Raw genomic sequence first — 18,128 nt, forward strand, 5'->3', positions numbered from 1 at the left:
AACCACCTTCAGCCAGTCACGTGCACTCTGGCTCACTCCTCCCCGTCTGGTTGCATAAGGCAGCAATAGAGGCGCTCCACTTCTGGTCTTTGGCCATCTTCTCCTGTATGTACAGCACATTGCATTGTTCATTTTGATTGACCTATAGGAAGAAGTTATACTGTCGCAGCCAATCAGTTCCTGTGCATGCAGAATTCACACACGCTTATGTTAAAAATCAGGGCCAGTTGTATTATTTAGTTCACAATGTAGCAAAAACATTTAACAAAACAAGCATTTCTTATTGGATAAATTCAGGTAATTTCTTCCCCATTTCAGCCATTTGTTTCAGTTTGGTTCCTAGTGAATACACCCCAGTTTACACTCTTATTTCCCCAAAAGAAAAGCAGTCACCTACAGACATGAATGAAAGTATGTGGGACAGCTTAATAAACACACATTAGACATCTTTGCTAGAATACATATTTGTACTGTGATGCAAAACTGAAAGTGCTTACCCTCTAACAAGGAGCTTAATAAAAATATAGAGTAATGTAATTATCTAGATCAGTCTCATCAGGCACCTTGTCTTCCTCCTGCTAACAGACAGCACAGACACATCCTCCTGCTGTGTCTGTGCTCTCTCCTGCTTTCCACCTGTGAAAGGCTTTAGAGTAGTGGGTCAAAAAGCAATCCAATATCACTGGAAGGAAACATACCTATAGTCTCTCTCTCCTTTTATTAAACAGTAAAACACATACAAATAAGACAGGAACATTCTATCCCTCCATGTCAAGAGTAAATAAACCCAACAGGAAGAGAAAAACAAATGAATGAACAGGATCAACACGTTTGGCGTTGCAGTGAGGTGAGTGGAGACTAGAACTAACAATCATCTGAAGTCCCAGTGGTCCATTGTTAACGAGTGTGGTCGTTAACGAGTATAATGTGGGTAATTTCCTTGACAACGCCTGGGTCTGCTTTCCATGACAACGTGTCCTAAGGTAGCACTGATATCGTCATGTTGATGGCTGTAGTGGTTAGTCAGCCTACTGAGTGACAGAGACTTGAGAGCCTCCCCACACTTCAAAAACATCCGTCTTCTAGCCAAGCCATCGAAAACATTATTAGACAGCTACTTTAACAAAAGGCAGGATCACAGAGGCAACATGACTCCCATCTTACAGACACAGTGTAGTCTAGTACTCTGCTGAGATGATCTGTCATCACGGCTGGCTGCGCTCTCTTGGCTTTGACCCAATACACACGTCTTGACAAGTCCTGGGGAGAGGGAGGGGGCAAACCGACGCATCCTAACTACATGGTAGTAGTCTTGTATGGAATAGACCCTGCTAAAGCTATGGATGGGGGGTGGGGGTACTGTTCCCCCACCCCTATTGGCCCTCGTTCTCCTCATCCTCCCTCAGGAACTGGAAGACAGAGGAGAAGTCTTTGGCGGAGTAGCCCCGAGCACACATCATGCGGTATATCTGGTGGGCCAGGGAGCCCAGAGGGACAGGGGTCTTGGTGTTGGTGGCTGTAGTCTGGGCCAGCCCCAGGTCCTGAAGAAGACAAACTCATTAGCTCTCTGCCATCACCGCTTGTTGTACACAGCACAGTTAAAACATGTCAAACGCACATCTCTTTCCAGTTACATTAAAGTTAATACTATTGACAGAGACATTAACGAAAATACATTGTGTACTAAACATCTTGAGAGAGAGAAACACCTTGGCCATGAGTTGGGTCCCAAAGCCTCCCTGGTAGTTGTTTCCAGAGGGGACTCCCTCCATGACACCAGGTACAGGGTTGTAGGTGTCACTGGACCAGCAGCGGCCTGAACTCATGTTCAGGATCTTAGCCAGTAGCTTAGGGTCCAGACCTAGTCTGCCAGGGGCCAGGAAATCACAAGCATTCATTTTTTAAAATATTTTTTATATACAGTGCCTTGCGAAAGTATTCGGCCCCTTTGAACTTTGCGACCTTTTGCCACATTTCAGGCTTCAAACAAAGATATAAAACTGTATTTTTTTGTGAAGAATCAACAACAAGTGGGACACAATCATGAAGTGGAACAACATTTATTGGATATTTCAAACTTTTTTAACAAATTAAAAACTGAAAAATTGGGCATGCAAAATTATTGCAGGTGCATTTATACGGAGACTTGATTACACACAGGTGGATTGTATTTATCATTAGTCATTTAGAACAACATTGGATCATTCAGAGATCCTCACTGAACTTCTGGAGAGTTTGCTGAACTGAAAGTAAAGGGGCTGAATAATTTTGCATGCCCAATTTTTCAGTTTTTAATTTGTTAAAGTTTGAAATATCCAATAAATGTTGTTCCACTTCATGATTGTGTCCCACTTGTTGTTGATTCTTCACAAAAAAAAATAGTTTTATATCTTTGTTTGAAGCCTGAAATGTGGCAAAAGGTCACAAAGTTCAAGGGGGCCGAATACTTTCGCAAGGCACTGTGTATGTGTATATATATATATATATATATATATTTTACAAGTTTAAGGTGGGTTACTGTTTACTATGTGTAATTTCTCTGATTGCTGGTTAGTCATAACTACAAGTAAAGGACAAGTCAGAGACAACATGTAGACAGTTGATAGAGTAGGAGCTTCATAAAAGTAGCTTTTCCATTGGATAGTTCCTTTAAGAGAGCCATTATAGTTAGTGTTACAGATCTGTACGATACTCACAGCATGGTTCTGTTCATCAAGCTCTTATCCAGTACAACAAGACATTTTGTTGGAGATACGTTCTCTGCTGTGAATATATTGTGAATACTCAACCTGATGCCAAGGTTCATGGTCTCAGAGGTCCCGATCATGCCTATCGCCAGCAGCATATTGTTGCAGATTTTGGCTGCCTGTAAAAAACAGTCTCCTGGTTACATCCCATGTAGTTTTGTAATAATCCACCCATAATGTCCCTAGTAAGAATGTAATGTGTGTATCCCCAATGGCACCCTATTCCCTAAAATGTTTTACCTTTGACCAAGGCCTCAGGGACAGGTAGCCTAGCAGTTAAGCGCATTGGGTCAGTAACAAAAAGGTCACTGGTTTGAATCCCTGCACAGACTTAGTGTTAAGTGCCTTTTCACCAACTTCTCCTGTAGGTTCCTCTGGATAAGAGCGTCTGCTAAATGACCCCCCCCTAATTTTTTAAATATAAATAAATAGGGGGCCATTTGAGACAGGTCATGTAAATGTGTAGGACAACCTACCTGTCCAGTGCCGACAGCCCCACAGTACACCACGTTGGCTCCCATACAGGTGAGCAGCTCCTGGGCCGCAGTGAATTCCTCCTCTACTCCCCCCACCATGAAGGTCAGCTTCCCCGAGCTGGCAGCCCCCACACCTGAACAAAAGGAGGGTGAGATGCACATCCTAAACATGAGAATATCTGATGAAGACTTGGGTGAAGTGGAAACGTTGTACATTTGGGAGCATAGCACACACCAGACAAACACACACACCAGACAAACACACAGGGCCTTGGGATGGGCTGTGCTTTGTAGCTTAGAAAACATGGCGGTTTCATTACAAGTCTGTCAGTAACTGTTGTTACTTCTCAAAACTTATGAGGTCATCACAGAAAGATTGATGCAAATCTACAGAGCACTTTACTAAAACAGCTTGTTCTCTTGTCCAACACCCACCCTTCTCTCACAAAGTTTGGCTGAGAAAGTAATTCCACATCAAATCAAATGAAATTAAATGAGGTAAGCCCAAGGCTTGTGGATTATTTCAATAGCTTCAAACATAAGGTTGTGGGGAAAGTAAAGGGAGCTAAACAGACAAAATGAAGTGTCAGCAAAAAGCTGGCTGAGAGAAAGATGTCTCAAATCCCATGACAAATGTGGGATAACCAGTTCAAATATAGAAGAAAAAGAGGGGGGGATTATTTTAAACACATTAAAAACTTAACATACAAAGCCCCAAAATGCATAGATAAAAAAGGCAACCCTTTCATTTCTGTTGCCAAAGCTACAGGCCCTCGGTCTCTGCCATAATAATGGGCAGTGTGTGTGTGTGTGACGACTGCATCTCTGCCATCTCACACAGCCTGGGAACCAACACACACCAATTACAGAGTCTCTAAGGACATGAATCACAGTGAAAGTGAATGTGTTTGTTGGTGGCTACGTAGCTAGAGTTCTGTGGTCAAACGTTTTCATTCCAGTCAGCACAGTAGTCTTTAATGATAAACATTTCCCAAGGCTTTACGTACAAGTCTAATTGATTTCAATAAAAATGTATAAGAAAACAACTGTATTTTTCTGTGTCGTAATGGACTGGATTTGGGACGAGGTTATTGTATGATGCCTACGCTGACAGAGCAGGGGAGCGTTCCAAAATAGAACCCTACTCCCCTATATTGTGCACTACTTTTAACTAGCTCCCTGTGGGCTCGGGTCAACAGTAGTGTACTATATAGGGCTCTGGTCAACAGTAGTGCACAATATAGGGAACAGGGCTCTGGTCAACAGTAGTGCACTATATAGGGAACAGGGGCCCATTTGGGCTGCATCCCAGGTTGTGGCTTTCCTATTATTGCTCCAGAAAACAAGGCATTCCTTCCAACAGTCAGTCTGCTGCCAAACCTCTCTGACGCACTGTGGGTTCTGGCTGGAAGAGGCAACACATGAAGGACAGAGAACCAGAGGTCTCTCAAAAGCACAGGGAAACAGCCTGAGTTTAGACCATCTCGCACAAAGTAAGTCTGGGTTGGAGAAGGTACCCTGGATACGCCCAAACTGGGCTACAGCAAAGCTCCTTGCTGGATTCAGAACAAGCAGAGTTGGAGGTTCTAAACATGATGAGTCTCCTGATCAAAGGCTCATGTCTTGGTTACAGTACCATCATCTGGGTAACAATGACAAGTCTCATCGCATTCCCCTGTGCTCTATTACTACCATGCAACTCATTTGACACACCCCCCGAGAGGGTCAGTTTCTGGCCACTGATAACATGTTCAACCACAGGCATTCCAGCACAGTATCAAGGTAGTAACATGCTCCAATACTTAACTCTAACCAAACACACACACACACACCTCTGTGACCTGCAGCCACCCAAGTTCAACGTGGGAAGCTGGACAGCCTTAATCCATGAGCACTGCCACAGGAAGGATGCATATAAATCATTACTAATCTTTAGGGCCTGATGGTAAAATATGCCAACATCAACTCAAAGTGGCTTTCCTCAAGTTAAAAGGCGGAGTTCAAACAAACAGTGTGTGTGTAGAGTGTTTCCCCTGAAGTGTGAGTCTACCCTGAAGACTGATAGTGTTTTACAGCTTGGAGGTCAGTATGGCTCTTCAGGTATGGCTCTTCCCCATCAGGTTCCCTAACCCAGTCTGTAAGGTAGTCTGTCAGGCTCCTCCTCCTTATGACCCAGTCTGTCAGGTAGGTGACCCAGTCTGTCCTCCTCCTCCTCTTTATGACCCAGTCTGTCAGGTAGGTACTCCTCTCTTATGACCCAGTCTGTCAGGTAGGTACTGACCCAGTCTGTCCTCCTCCTCTTTATGACCCAGTCTGTCAGGTCAGGTAGGTACATGACCCAGTCTCCTCTTTATGACCCAGTCTGTCAGGTAGGTACTCCTCATGACCCAGTCTGTCAGGTAGGTACTCCTCCTCTTTATGACCCAGTCTGTCAGGTAGGTACTCCTCCTCCTCTTTATGACCCAGTCTGTCAGGTAGGTACTCCTCCTCCTCTTTATGACCCAGTCTGTCAGGTAGGTACTCCTCCTCCTCTTTATGACCCAGTCTGTCAGGTAGGTACTCCTCCTCCTCTTCATGACCCAGTCTGTCAGGTACTCCTCCTCCTCTTCATGACCCAGTCTGTCAGGTACTCCTCTTCATGACCCAGTCTGTCAGGTACTCCTCCTCTTCATGACCCAGTCTGTCAGGTACTCCTCTTCATGACCCAGTCTGTCAGGTAGGTACTCCTCCTCCTCCTCTTTATGACCACTCTGGCAGGTAGGTACTCCTCCTCCTCATGACCCAGTCTGTCAGGTAGGTACTCCTCCTCCTCCTCTTTATGACCCAGTCTGTCAGGTAGGTACTCCTCCTCTTCATGACCCAGTCTCCTCCTCCTCTTTATGACCCAGTCTGTCAGGTAGGTACTCCTCCTCCTCCTCTGTTATGACCCAGTCTGTCAGGTAGGTACTGTCAGGTAGGTACTCCTCCTCCGCTTCATGACCCAGGCTGTCAGGTAGGTACTCCTCCTCCGCTTCATGACCCAGGCTGTCAGGTAGGTACTCAGGTAGGTACCTCTTTATGACCCAGCTGTCATGACCCAGGCTGTCAGGTAGGTACTCCTCCGCTTCATGACCCTCTGTCAGGTAGGTACTCCTTCATGACCCAGGCTGTCAGGTAGGTACTCCTGACCCTCCGCTTCATGACCCAGGCTGTCAGGTAGGTACTCCTCCTCCGCTTCATGACCCAGGCTGTCAGGTAGGTACTCCTCCTCCGCTTCATGACCCAGGCTGTCAGGTAGGTACCCAGGCTGTCTCCTCCTCCGCTTCATGACCCAGGCTGTCAGGTAGGTACTCCTCCTCCGCTTCATGACCCAGGCTGTCAGGTAGGTACTCCTCCTCCGCTTCATGACCCAGGCTGTCAGGTAGGTACTCCTCCTCCGCTTCATGACCCAGGCTGTCAGGTAGGTACTCCTCCTCCGCTTCATGACCCAGGCTGTCAGGTAGGTACTCCTCCTCCGCTTCATGACCCAGGCTGTCAGGTAGGTACTCCTCCTCCGCTTCATGACCCAGGCTGTCAGGTAGGTACTCCTCCTCCGCTTCATGACCCAGGCTGTCTCCTCCTTCATGACCCCGCTTCATGACCCAGGCTGTCAGGTAGGTACTCCTCCTCCGCTTCATGACCCAGGCTGTCAGGTAGGTACTCCTCCTCCGCTTCATGACCCAGGCTGTCAGGTAGGTACTCCTCCTCCGCTTCATGACCCAGGCTGTCAGGTAGGTACTCCTCCTCCGCTTCATGACCCAGGCTGTCAGGTAGGTAAGGTACTCCTCTATAGTCTGTCAGGTACTTAGGTACTCCTCCCCAGACTGAATCATCAATAGGATAAGCAGAGAGACTGAATGGATTCACCATTTTGTCAGACATGAAAGGAAATGATCCAGTGTCGGCCATTTTAACCTGAACCAAGGCCCACATGGGAGTCTGCTGTCCTGGGTAGAGTCACCAGGTTGTCAGAAGAAATACAAATCAGTCCTCCTCCCAGTGGAATTCACAGATACATACGTGTGGCAACAGAGACATGAGTACACATATGATCATGACGGAGATGTTTCTCTTTATATAATTTGGTCAAATGGTTTGTTGTAAAAAAAAAAGTTGAATTGTTGTGAAGTTGTGCTATGAGAGAGAGGTGCTATGAGAGAGAGATGCACTGGTCGTAGACTTTAAAACACACATTTTCAGAAAAGGAGGGTCAGAAATAGTTTTTTGAGCTGCTGGGATCTGAGAGCGGAGCGTTTGGATGAAAGGGTCATCGGATCAAACTCCAGATGCTGGGATCTTAAATAATCCACATCATGGGTCACAAATGTGCTAGAGAGAGCAATCTACTAAATCTGGTCCATTTCAACAATTAGGGAGTGGAGAGGCTGGTCCTCTCAGATTGCAGCAGAGACCCCCAAGGCAATACTGCGTCCCAAATGTCAGCATAGTCCTATGGGCCCGGGTCAAAAGTAGTGCACTATATTTACATTTGTTTTGTTATTTAACTAGGAAATTCAGGTAAGAACAAATTCTTATTTACAATGACGGCCTACCCAGACGACGCTGGGCCAATTGTGCGCCGCGTTATGGGACTCCCAATCACAGCCGGATGTGATACAGCCTGGATTCGAACCAGGGACTGTAGTGATGCCTTTTGCACTGAGAAGCAGTGCCGTAGACTGCTGAGCCACTCGGGAGCCCTATATTGGGAAGAGAGCCATTTGGAATGCAGCCTGTATTAGTCCTTACCTCCTGACACAGGTGCGTCCATAAAAACTGCCCCCATCTTCTCCGCGGCCACGGCCATCTCCTTGGAAACGGCTGGGTCGATGGTGCTGGAGTCGATGAGTAGCGAGCCTTTCTTAACCTTCCTGTAGAACAGTAAAGTACCCACCTTATAGTTTAAAACAGCAGTCTGAAGGGTTTCTGTTAAAGACAGATAGCTAAATGACTTGATTCTTGTATTAGGACTCTGGTCAAAAGTAGTGCACTATAAAGGGAATAGGGAGCCATTTGGGACATAGCCAATGAGTAATCGAGAGCTCTTACTTGAGGATACCGTTGGGCCCAGTGTAAACCTCGATGACGTTGGGACTGGAGGGCAGCATGGTGACGACGCGGTCTGCCTGGTCTGCCACCTCCGCAGGGTTATCCACAATCTGACAAACAGGGCTTTATTCATTAGGGCACGCCGTAGCAAAATGTTTCAAATACAAAAACAAGTGTTTCCTATTGGACAAGTTCAGGTAGTTCCTCCCCGTTTTAGTCTATTGGTGCCTAATGAATAAGCTACACCCCAGGCAAGTGCAACCATTAGGATTCATTTAAGAAGTAGATCGGCAATGACGAGAGTAAAATCTTATGATGGACTCAGTTTGTTTGGACACTCATTTAAGTGGTTTCACCCATCTACAATAGATATTTTTAGTCTTGGTATTTTGTTTGTGTTTTTTGAGCACCTACCAGCTGACATCACATCAGAGATGACATGCTATCAGCCGGCGCATTTCGCTCAATGCACTGCCATTAGCAAACAAGCAAGCTAGTTTTTTTTGTCCCACCTGGGCACCCAACTCTTGCAGTTCTTTGCAGGACTCAGGGAAGACGTCAGTGGCGATGACGGGGTATCCGTGCTTCAGCAGGTTCTTGGCCATGGGTTTTCCCATGTTCCCCAGGCCGATGAAACCCACCTGGGTCTTAGAGGCCATGGACCTGCTGGAGACTGGGAGGTACAAGGGTGTATTCATCAGTACAAACCGGTGCAAAACATTCCAACAAAAACTAGTGTTTCTTATTGGACAAGTTCAGGTAGGCCTAGGTCCCTCCCCTTTTGGTTCCTAATACACCCCAGGAACAACTTGTATTAAGACTAGACTACTACCCAAAGCCTTTTGTTATCCTTTCAGCCAAGCTGAGACAGCTCTAATACAGCTTTTCTGTGTAGGCCTTCACTATAACAAAAATAAATTGTCAGAATGTGAAAAACTATAGTCTCTTGCAAAATACTGTTAAAAGGCTCCCTAGTCCATTGAAACAGCCAGGACACTTCTAATCTTGGCCTTGCCGTTCTGTTTCAATGAAATCCAAACATAACCCAGCCCTATCAATAGTTACCCAAGACCTGTATAGTGTGCATTGCAGTGGGTAATGTCAGAGGCAAGCTTGATAAAAACTAAATACGACCAAGGAAAGTTGGCCAGACATTTCTACTTTGATTCCAGACATTCATTTTTTCCTGAGAATGAAATTAATTTCAAATCCTAAACCATTTGATATGAAAACCCACTGCAGCCCTTGTAGTGCCAGTCAAGCTAATGCAAACACAATAATTACATATCAAAGCAGTAAGCAGGTAGTGAACTCATTCACCATTTCCTATAAAAACATGTATGAAGGCTGAAAGTCGAGACGTATTGGCCAAAGGGCATCTTATAAATAAACTGTGGTGTGTAAATGTGAGAGAAGAAGGGGGGGGGGGGATGCAGGCTACAGGTCTCTCACATGGCTGGCTCTCCCAGCCAATCTTCATAGTGGCTTCAGTGGAAAGAGACACCTGACCTGCCACTGTTGGACTGAAGCTGTGTTCACTTGTTAGTTGGAACTAGGAAACTCCGAAATGTAAGACTCGCTAACTGATTTTAGTCACACACGTGCCACGTTCAACGAATCAGCAAGTTGTAAATGTCAGAGTTCCGACTAGCATTTGAACGTGGGACAAGGATACTACCATACACACACACACTACAGCACACAAAACCCCCATGGCTGAGTCTCAATAATCTCTACTTGTTCCTGAACTGTGTCCTCCCACGAATAATATGTAAATATATGTAAATGTAAAGGCATTAGAATGGTGTAGGCCTGGGCAAGAGGGAGTTTCCATGTATCAGTGCCAGTCAATGCCATGAAGGGACGTGAACCAGAGCATACGTCGAGAGATTGTTGGGACCCAACCCCGGTCTTGTGTGGTAGACCTACTGTCATTGCAATGAAGGTCACTTGCCCTTAATCATGACTCAGTTCCATTACACAGAGTCATTGGAGAAAGGGGTCTTCTGTATGGGGCAGTTTTGTTAAGCGCTCCGACACTCAGTCTGAACATGAACACGCATCGCTTGCGGTATGGTTTCGGAAGCATAAAGGTTATTTCATATCAACGAGAAAAAAAAGGGATACATTTACACACACCTTTATAAAGGTTAGTGTTCCAACATAACCAAATCTCCATGTTGCAGCTCTTTTGAACAGAAAACAGACAGAAGACAGGCAACCACCTACGCTAATTAGCCATCTAGCATTCTCCGAACACCTGTATGCCAGCGTATCTGTGCAAACCTGCTACATCAAGAGCATCTTTTTTAGATTTAGGATTCTGTCTCCCTGATGTAAGGGCTATGCTTCAAAAGCCATGATTATTGTTTTGCAAGCGATAATTATTAGCATTTCTAAACGTGAAAACAGTGTCGGGATTGTAGTTGACACAAGCCAGTCGTGGGCAAAGCTAACCACATAAAACTGTAGGGAGAATGCCGCCTAGAGTTTGAGAGCTAGGAGGTCACGTTTTTCACAAGGCTGGTTATCAAGGTAAGGGTTGAGCTACTGGCGAGGACAGTAGGTTGGGTTATCAAGGTAAGGGTTGAGCTACCAGCAAGGACAGTAGGTTGGGTTATCAAGGTAAGGGTTGAGCTACCAACGATGACAGTAGGTTGGGTTATCAAGGTAAGGGTTGAGCTACCAACGAGGACAGTAGGTTGGGTTATCAAGGTAAGGGTTGAGCTACCAGCGAGGACAGTAGGTTGGGTTATCAAGGTAAGGGTTGAGCTACCAGCGAGGACAGTAGGTTGGGTTATCAAGGTAAGGGTTGAGCTACCAGCGAGGACAGTAGGTTGGGTTATCAAGGTAAGGGTTGAGCTACCAGCGAGGACAGTAGGTTGGGTTATCAAGGTAAGGGTTGAGCTACCAGCGAGGACAGTAGGTTGGGTTATCAAGGTAAGGGTTGAGCTACCAGCGAGGACAGTAGGTTGGGTTATCAAGGTAAGGGTTGAGCTACCAGCGAGGACAGTAGGTTGGGTTATCAAGGTAAGGGTTGAGCTACCAGCGAGGACAGTAGGTTGGGTTATCAAGGTAAGGGTTGAGCTACCAGCGAGGACAGTAGGTTGGGTTATCAAGGTAAGGGTTGAGCTACCAACGAGGACAGTAGGTTTGGTTATCAAGGTAAGGGTTGAGCTACCAGCGAGGACAGTAGGTTGGGTTATCAAGGTAAGGGTTGAGCTACCAGCGAGGACAGTAGGTTGGGTTATCAAGGTAAGGGTTGAGCTACCAGCGAGGACAGTAGGTTGGGTTATCAAGGTAAGGGTTGAGCTACCAGCGAGGACAGTAGGTTGGGTTATCAAGGTAAGGGTTGAGCTACCAGCGAGGACAGTAGGTTGGGTTATCAAGGTAAGGGTTGAGCTACCAGCGAGGACAGTAGGTTGGGTTATCAAGGTAAGGATTGCGCTGGACTACATCTCAATGATCTGTACTGGCCTCACTCACCTGCTTTTCCTTTCCTTCCATTGTGCATGAGAGCTGGTTGATAAGCTGAAGCAGTGGTTCCCAAGCTGGGGGTACTTGGACCCCTGGGGTACTTGGTCTATTGGTAAAAGGCACATGGGGGACGGGGGACTTTAGGGGTACCCCAGGGATGAGTAAAATACAGTAGCTGGAAAGGTTGGGAACCACTGAGCTAAAAGCTATTACTAGAAACACGGAGGAGTCTAACAAACGCGTGTACTGTACAGCATACATCTACGGACGGCGTGGCATTATAATAGACCATATTTGTGCAAACAATCACCCTATTAAACAGAACTCGCTTGGCTAATCGACTGACTTGCTGACAAGAGCTGTGGGATTTGACTTGACCCTGAATTTGTTACTTGTGCGAGATGCACACGGACACACCTTTGATTAGAACATTTGCTGGTGTTGGCTATCGGTCGTCTTGATAAACAACAAATGTTTCGATCAACCAACGTCCCATGACTTAAGCAAGCTCTTATAGCTAGCTAGCCATTTCAGCAAACTAACTAACGTTAGCAGAAGTGAGCGAGCCACAACAGCCAATGCTAATCAACTTTTGTTCAACGTTGATTTTTCACGCAGCGGTGCCTTTCGTAACATAGACGGGAATGGTCATCAAACAGATCCTCAACATTGATGGTAGACATATTTTTGTTATATTTTTAAACTCCTTACCCAAAGTAATGTCAACATGTTTGAGGCTCCTTCCCCATAGGTTCCGAGACCCCCTTAAAACAGCGGCCATGTTTCTTTCCTTTCTGACCACGGATTCAGCGTGACATAATTGGGTGGGTTGTAAATTACACGTTTTCTGTCCAATCACAAAGCCGCTTACCCAGTTTTATATGCGATGAGAAACAGTGGGGGCGGGACATCTGAACTGCATGAACTTGAAGGACATGACTGATTTCATACATCTAGCACTGAAATGCACAATCAGAAGTTAATAACACAATTTCAATGGTCTGCTCGGGCGGTGGAAACGCGTTTTCAATAGATCAACCCTAAAGAAACCTAACGTTATCAGCAAATACAAGCATTTCGCCACACCCGCAATAACATCTGCTAAACGCGTGTATGTGACTAATAAAAATGTGATTTGAAATAAACTATATAATAACGGCATAGGGGGCAAACTGTACTGTATCTTAATACAACGATCATGTTACATACAGGCTTTGGCAGTCAGGGTTTCCCTAAATATGTCCATTTTGATCGAGTTATATTATATTATGGAAGAACAGTATCTGGGGTGCCTAATTGCTATTGCTATAAAACAGGTGCCTAATTGCTATTTATTATAATCTGGTTACCAACGTCATTAGAGCAGTAAAAATACATGTTTTGTCATACCCCTGGTATAAGGTCTGTTATAAACATGGTTCTAGCCCTGAAGGCTGATTGGCGCAACGGTCCCGAGTGGCGCAACGGTCTAAGGCACTCCCTGGTTCGAATCCAGGCTGTATCTCATCCGACCGTGATTGGGAGTCCCACAGGGTGGCGCGCACAATTGGCCCAGCGACGTCTGGGTTTGGCCGGGGTAGGCTGTCATTGTAAATAAGAATCTGTTCTTACCTGACTTGCCAAGTTAAATAAAGGTTACATTTAAAAATAGATATCAAATAGCTCGAATCCTCGAGCTAACAATGTAAAAATGTGTCGTTCTGCCCCTGAACAAGGCAGTGTTCCTGTTCCCACTGTTCCTAGGCCGTCATTGTAAATAAGAATTTGTTCTTAATTAACTGACTTGCCTAGTTAAATAAAGGTTTTTTAAAAATGACCCAAATATATTGACATCTACCATTTTGAAGGGTCCTACTCAAATTTCAGAGTTTAATTCCTTTAACAGAAAGTGGGTCAAATATCTATTAATTGTGCCATTCGTTATTTTAGCAACACGTTGTTAACAATTTGTTACATTGTAACAAGTTTGGAATTCCCACATGACAAATAACGGTATTTCTCCGGAAGTGATGTTGCTAATGTTGTTATTCTATTCCAGGAAGAGAGGACGGGGATTGCGTTTAACATCGAGCAACTGCGTCAATAACAGTTTTGACGAATATCTTTGTTTTTCCTCTACTCTTCAGCATGGCAAATGGGTACGTTATCATATTATGTGCTCTTGTCGATAAAAAAGAACAACTATTGAAAAATGTATTCGTCTTGCCCTGGTAACTTGATATGCTAGCTAACGAACTAACTGGCTAGCTAACTAGCCAAACCAAAGGGTCCCTGACAAAGCCAGGAAAGCAAACAGATAACTAGCGAGCTAGGTGGGTGGACGGACAACTCATGCTATCTTGGGAGGACATAGTACAAGGTTGGCTGAGAATTTTCGAGAATAGTCATTAATCTCTGTTAAAGCTAGCTAGATACATAGCTATCTCTAAGGAGTTAGCTAGCAATATGTTAGATTACTAGCCTAAACAAGCACTTTACAGCAGGATGCCAGTTTAACTACACGATTTAGCTAGGCCTTTTTCTTTGTTTTGCCACATGGCTATATTTATGTCTGGAAGCCGTATGATACTTGCCCAGTTAATTCTAATGCCATTACATTAACTAACGTCAGCTAGCCCTAAAGTTACATCATTGTGTGATTTAAGTTGGCTCTAACACACTCACTGACACACTCACTGACACACGCACTGGGTTGTCAACAGTTCAGATAAAGATGCTATCAACCTGTAAAACCAAACTAGGTAGGTTCATGTCACTCATCACAATCCATATAATAAATGTATAATTATAAATATATATATTTTAGGTCACATACATTTGGCATGTCGAACAATGCTCTGCTATTGTCTGGCAATGATGAATTGTATAATTTGGAAATGTTTTAGTACGAGCCTGTTTTTAACATGATTTAGTATGAGAATAAGTGGTGTGTGTTACTGGTGTGTTTTGTCTAGATTTACAACCCCTGGCCTGTGTTTTCTTTCTCTATTTACCAATGTTGTCTTAGTTACTTCTCTTGTGCACCATTTTCCTGAACACGTCACTGTGACTGAACAGAGAGACTGGAAATTCCTGCTCATCTTGTCTGATCTTTAGGTCTCTTTATGTAGTGTTGTGGTGTTTCTCTTGTCATGATGTGTTTTTTTTTCTCCAATTTATTTTTATCCCAGTCTCAGGCCCCAAATTAGGTGTTTTGGCTCTTGGTAGGCCATCATTGTAAGTTAGAATTAGTTCTTAAGTGACTTGCCTAGTTAAATAAAATAAAAAGCCTACATGTCTTTATAAGACTTTTAGCTAGACTTCAGTGATATACCTTTTATCTGTTGAGAATGAGATCGTGGACAGCATTTTTTGCACAAGTCCTTTGACTGTTAACTTCTTTCTCATTGCAACAGTGTGGAATGTAGAATCTCTTATATTGTTTCAGGGAAAATGCTGACAGATGTTGTGGCCAGAGGAATTCATCAGCACATTTAGGCGACAGTTTAGGCCAGACTAAACCTATACCCTTTATAGTTCACTATATGGGGAAGAGCATTTGGACATTAAACGCTCTCTCACTGTGGTCGCTGATCAAGTCCTTTGTCTAAATATACCGACAACATTTAGTTTGGTTCTTTCCTCGGAGGTCTCAGCGGATGAAACAACTGGAGGCCGTATCTGGACTACTAAATAAGAACCGTCTGAATGAGATGGTATCCTTGCTGCTTTCTGTGAACCAACCACACTGCAAAGCTAAACACAGGAAGAACACCGTCCTAACCAATTTGATTTGCATTTTTAGATGAGACCTTTGTTGGTACATTTAGATTACATTTGACATTTTAGTGACTAAGCAGACACTCTTATCCAGATCGACTTATGATGTTGGTATGTTAAACTTTCTGCTTGTTCAGTCATTGACTTCATAGTTTAGTGAAGAGCTGGGGAGCAGACCGTAACAGACCAACCCTTGTCAACTCTAGTCAGGGATGATGAGCGTGTCATAGTCATGCACACCATAGCAACAACAGTAGCCATATTCACCACGGCAACAACAGTAGTCATATTCACCACGGCAACAACTGTAGTCATATCCACCACGGCCGGGAACAGTGGTCGCGCACGCCACGGGAACAACTACATGGACAAGATTGATGACGGCATTTCTGGTCCGGGATGAGCCTATTAGACAGCTACTAGAGATGAATATCTTTATGACAGACTAATGAGCCGTAACTGAATGTACCGGGCTAATAGGCTCACTGTCATCTGCCCTTCTGGAGACTGAGCTTTGTTTAGAAATATTAAGACACCAGCTTTAAAAGAAGACATACGGTTGAAACATCTCAGCTTTAAAAAAAAAACGTTTTTTTAAAGAACACCATGAATTGAAAACCTTGTTGCAGTTATTTGTAGAAGATGCTGTCACCTTTCCTTTTTTGGAATACAGGACTTCTGTTGTCCTTCTCGTCCCATGCAGCCTGTGCTGAGTGACCCATGCCTCTCTGTTGTCCTCCTTCTCGTCCCATGCAGCCTGTGCTGAGTGACCCATGCCTCTCTGTTGTCCTTCTCTTCCCATGCAGCCTGTGCTGAGTGACCCATGCCTCTCTGTTGTCCTCCTTCTCGTCCCATGCAGCCTGTGCTGAGTGACCCATGCCTCTCTGTTGTCCTCCTTCTCTTCCCATGCAGCCTGTGCTGAGTGACTGATGCCTCTCTGTTGTCCTCCTTCTCGTCCCATGCAGCCTGTGCTGAGTGACCCATGCCTCTCTGTTGTCCTCCTTCTCGTCCCATGCAGCCTGTGCTGAGTGACCCATGCCTCTCTGTTGTCCTCCTTCTCTTCCCATGCAGCCTGTGCTGAGTGACCCATGCCTCTCTGTTGTCCTCCTTCTCGTCCCATGCAGCCTGTGCTGAGTGACCCATGCCTCTCTGTTGTCCTCCTTCTCTTCCCATGCAGCCTGTGCTGAGTGACCCATGCCTCTCTGTTGCCTCCCATGCAGCCTGTGCTGAGTGTGCCTCTCTGTTGTCCTCCTTCTTCCCATGCAGCCTGTGCTGAGTGACCCATGCCTCTCTGTTGTCCTCCTTCTCTTCCCATGCAGCCTGTGCTGAGTGACCCATGCCTCTCTGTTGTCCTCCTTCTCGTCCCATGCAGCCTGTGCTGAGTGACCCATGCCTCTCTGTTGTCCTCCTTCTCGTCCCATGCAGCCTGTGCTGAGTGACCCATGCCTCTCTGTTGTCCTTCTCTTCCCATGCAGCCTGTGCTGAGTGACCCATGCCTCTCTGTTGTCCTCCTTCTCGTCCCATGCAGCCTGTGCTGAGTGACCCATGCCTCTCTGTTGTCCTCCTTCTCTTCCCATGCAGCCTGTGCTGAGTGACTGATGCCTCTCTGTTGTTCTCCTTCTCGTCCCATGCAGCCTGTGCTGAGTGACCCATGCCTCTCTGTTGTCCTCCTTCTCGTCCCATGCAGCCTGTGCTGAGTGACCCATGCCTCTCTGTTGTCCTCCTTCTCTTCCCATGCAGCCTGTGCTGAGTGACCCATGTCCCATGCAGCCTGTGCTGAGTGACCCATGCCTCTCTGTTGTCCTCCTTCTCTTCCCATGCAGCCTGTGCTGAGTGACCCATGCCTCTCTGTTGTCCTCCTCCTCTTCCCATGCAGCCTGTGCTGAGTGACCCATGCCTCTCTGTTGTCCTCCTTCTCTTCCCATTCAGCCTGTGCTGAGTGACCCATGCCTCTCTGTTGTCCTCCTTCTCTTCCCATGCAGCCTGTGCTGAGTGACCCATGCCTCTCTGTTGTCCTCCTTCTCGTCCCATGCAGCCTGTGCTGAGTGACCCATGCCTCTCTGTGGTCCTCCTTCTCGTCCCATGCAGCCTGTGCTGAGTGACTGATGCCTCTCTGTTGTCCTCCTTCTCGTCCCATGCAGCCTGTGCTGAGTGACCCATGCCTCTCTGTTGTCTTCCTTCTCGTCCCATGCAGCCTGTGCTGAGTGACCCATGCCTCTCTGTTGTCCTCCTTCTCGTCCCATGCAGCCTGTGCTGAGTGACCCATGCCTCTCTGTTGTCCTCCTTCTCGTCCCATGCAGCCTGTGCTGAGTGATCCATGCCTCTCTGTTGTCCTCCTTCTCGTCCCATGCAGCCTGTGCTGAGTGACCCATGCCTCTCTGTTGTCCTCCTTCTCGTCCCATGCAGCCTGTGCTGAGTGACCGATGGCTCTCTTCCTGGACGGGACATCAGTAGGCAGTGCCATGGACACGTCAAACTTTGCACACGTCATCTTCCAGAACGTGGGGAAGAGCTACCTGCCCCACGCCGCTCTAGAGTGTCACTACACTCTCACCCAGTTCATCAAACCACACCAGAAGGACTGGGTTGGCATATTCAAGGT

General features: G+C 45.9%; 1 protein-coding gene, 1 long non-coding RNA gene and 1 pseudogene across 2 annotated transcripts; 2 read left to right on the forward strand and 1 right to left on the reverse strand.

Moving 5' to 3' along the window:
• Window positions 1-900: 900 nt before the first annotated feature.
• LOC127926894 (3-hydroxyisobutyrate dehydrogenase, mitochondrial-like) lies at window positions 901-12,639 on the reverse strand. The gene is made up of 8 exons (XM_052512541.1): window positions 12,479-12,639; window positions 8,803-8,963; window positions 8,291-8,400; window positions 7,991-8,112; window positions 3,224-3,357; window positions 2,790-2,866; window positions 1,710-1,866; window positions 901-1,541 (listed from the first exon to the last, which is right to left on the reverse strand). Exons 1-8 carry the CDS (start codon window positions 12,546-12,548, stop codon window positions 1,374-1,376), a joined length of 999 nt encoding a protein of 332 aa, XP_052368501.1. The 5' UTR covers window positions 12,549-12,639; the 3' UTR covers window positions 901-1,373.
• On the forward strand, window positions 6,182-7,005 carry LOC127926895 (uncharacterized). The gene is made up of 4 exons (XR_008125390.1): window positions 6,182-6,254; window positions 6,419-6,496; window positions 6,546-6,779; window positions 6,856-7,005. It is a non-coding gene; the product is annotated as an uncharacterized LOC127926895 (long non-coding RNA).
• A 1,104-nt stretch (window positions 12,640-13,743) lies between the features above and the next one.
• The window catches only part of LOC118374689 (tax1-binding protein 1 homolog B-like), a 41,241-nt pseudogene continuing 36,856 nt past the window's right edge, over window positions 13,744-18,128 (forward strand).

The sequence above is a fragment of the Oncorhynchus keta genome, unplaced genomic scaffold (assembly GCF_023373465.1).
Source record: "Oncorhynchus keta strain PuntledgeMale-10-30-2019 unplaced genomic scaffold, Oket_V2 Un_contig_8605_pilon_pilon, whole genome shotgun sequence".
Taxonomy (NCBI): Eukaryota; Metazoa; Chordata; class Actinopteri; order Salmoniformes; family Salmonidae; genus Oncorhynchus; species Oncorhynchus keta.

Bases quoted from the DNA above. Each gene is read 5' to 3' on its own strand.
- LOC127926894 (XM_052512541.1), bottom strand. From the start codon at position 12,548: ATGGCCGCTGTTTTAAGGGGGTCTCGGAACCTATGGGGAAGGAGCCTC. The intron at 8,401-8,802 runs GTGGGACAAAAA...CCTGTTTGTCAG, and splicing joins TGCAAGAGTTGGGTGCCCAG to ATTGTGGATAACCCTGCGGA. The intron at 1,867-2,789 runs GTTGAGTATTCA...GGCCCCTGGCAG, and splicing joins ACCATGAACCTTGGCATCAG to ACTAGGTCTGGACCCTAAGC.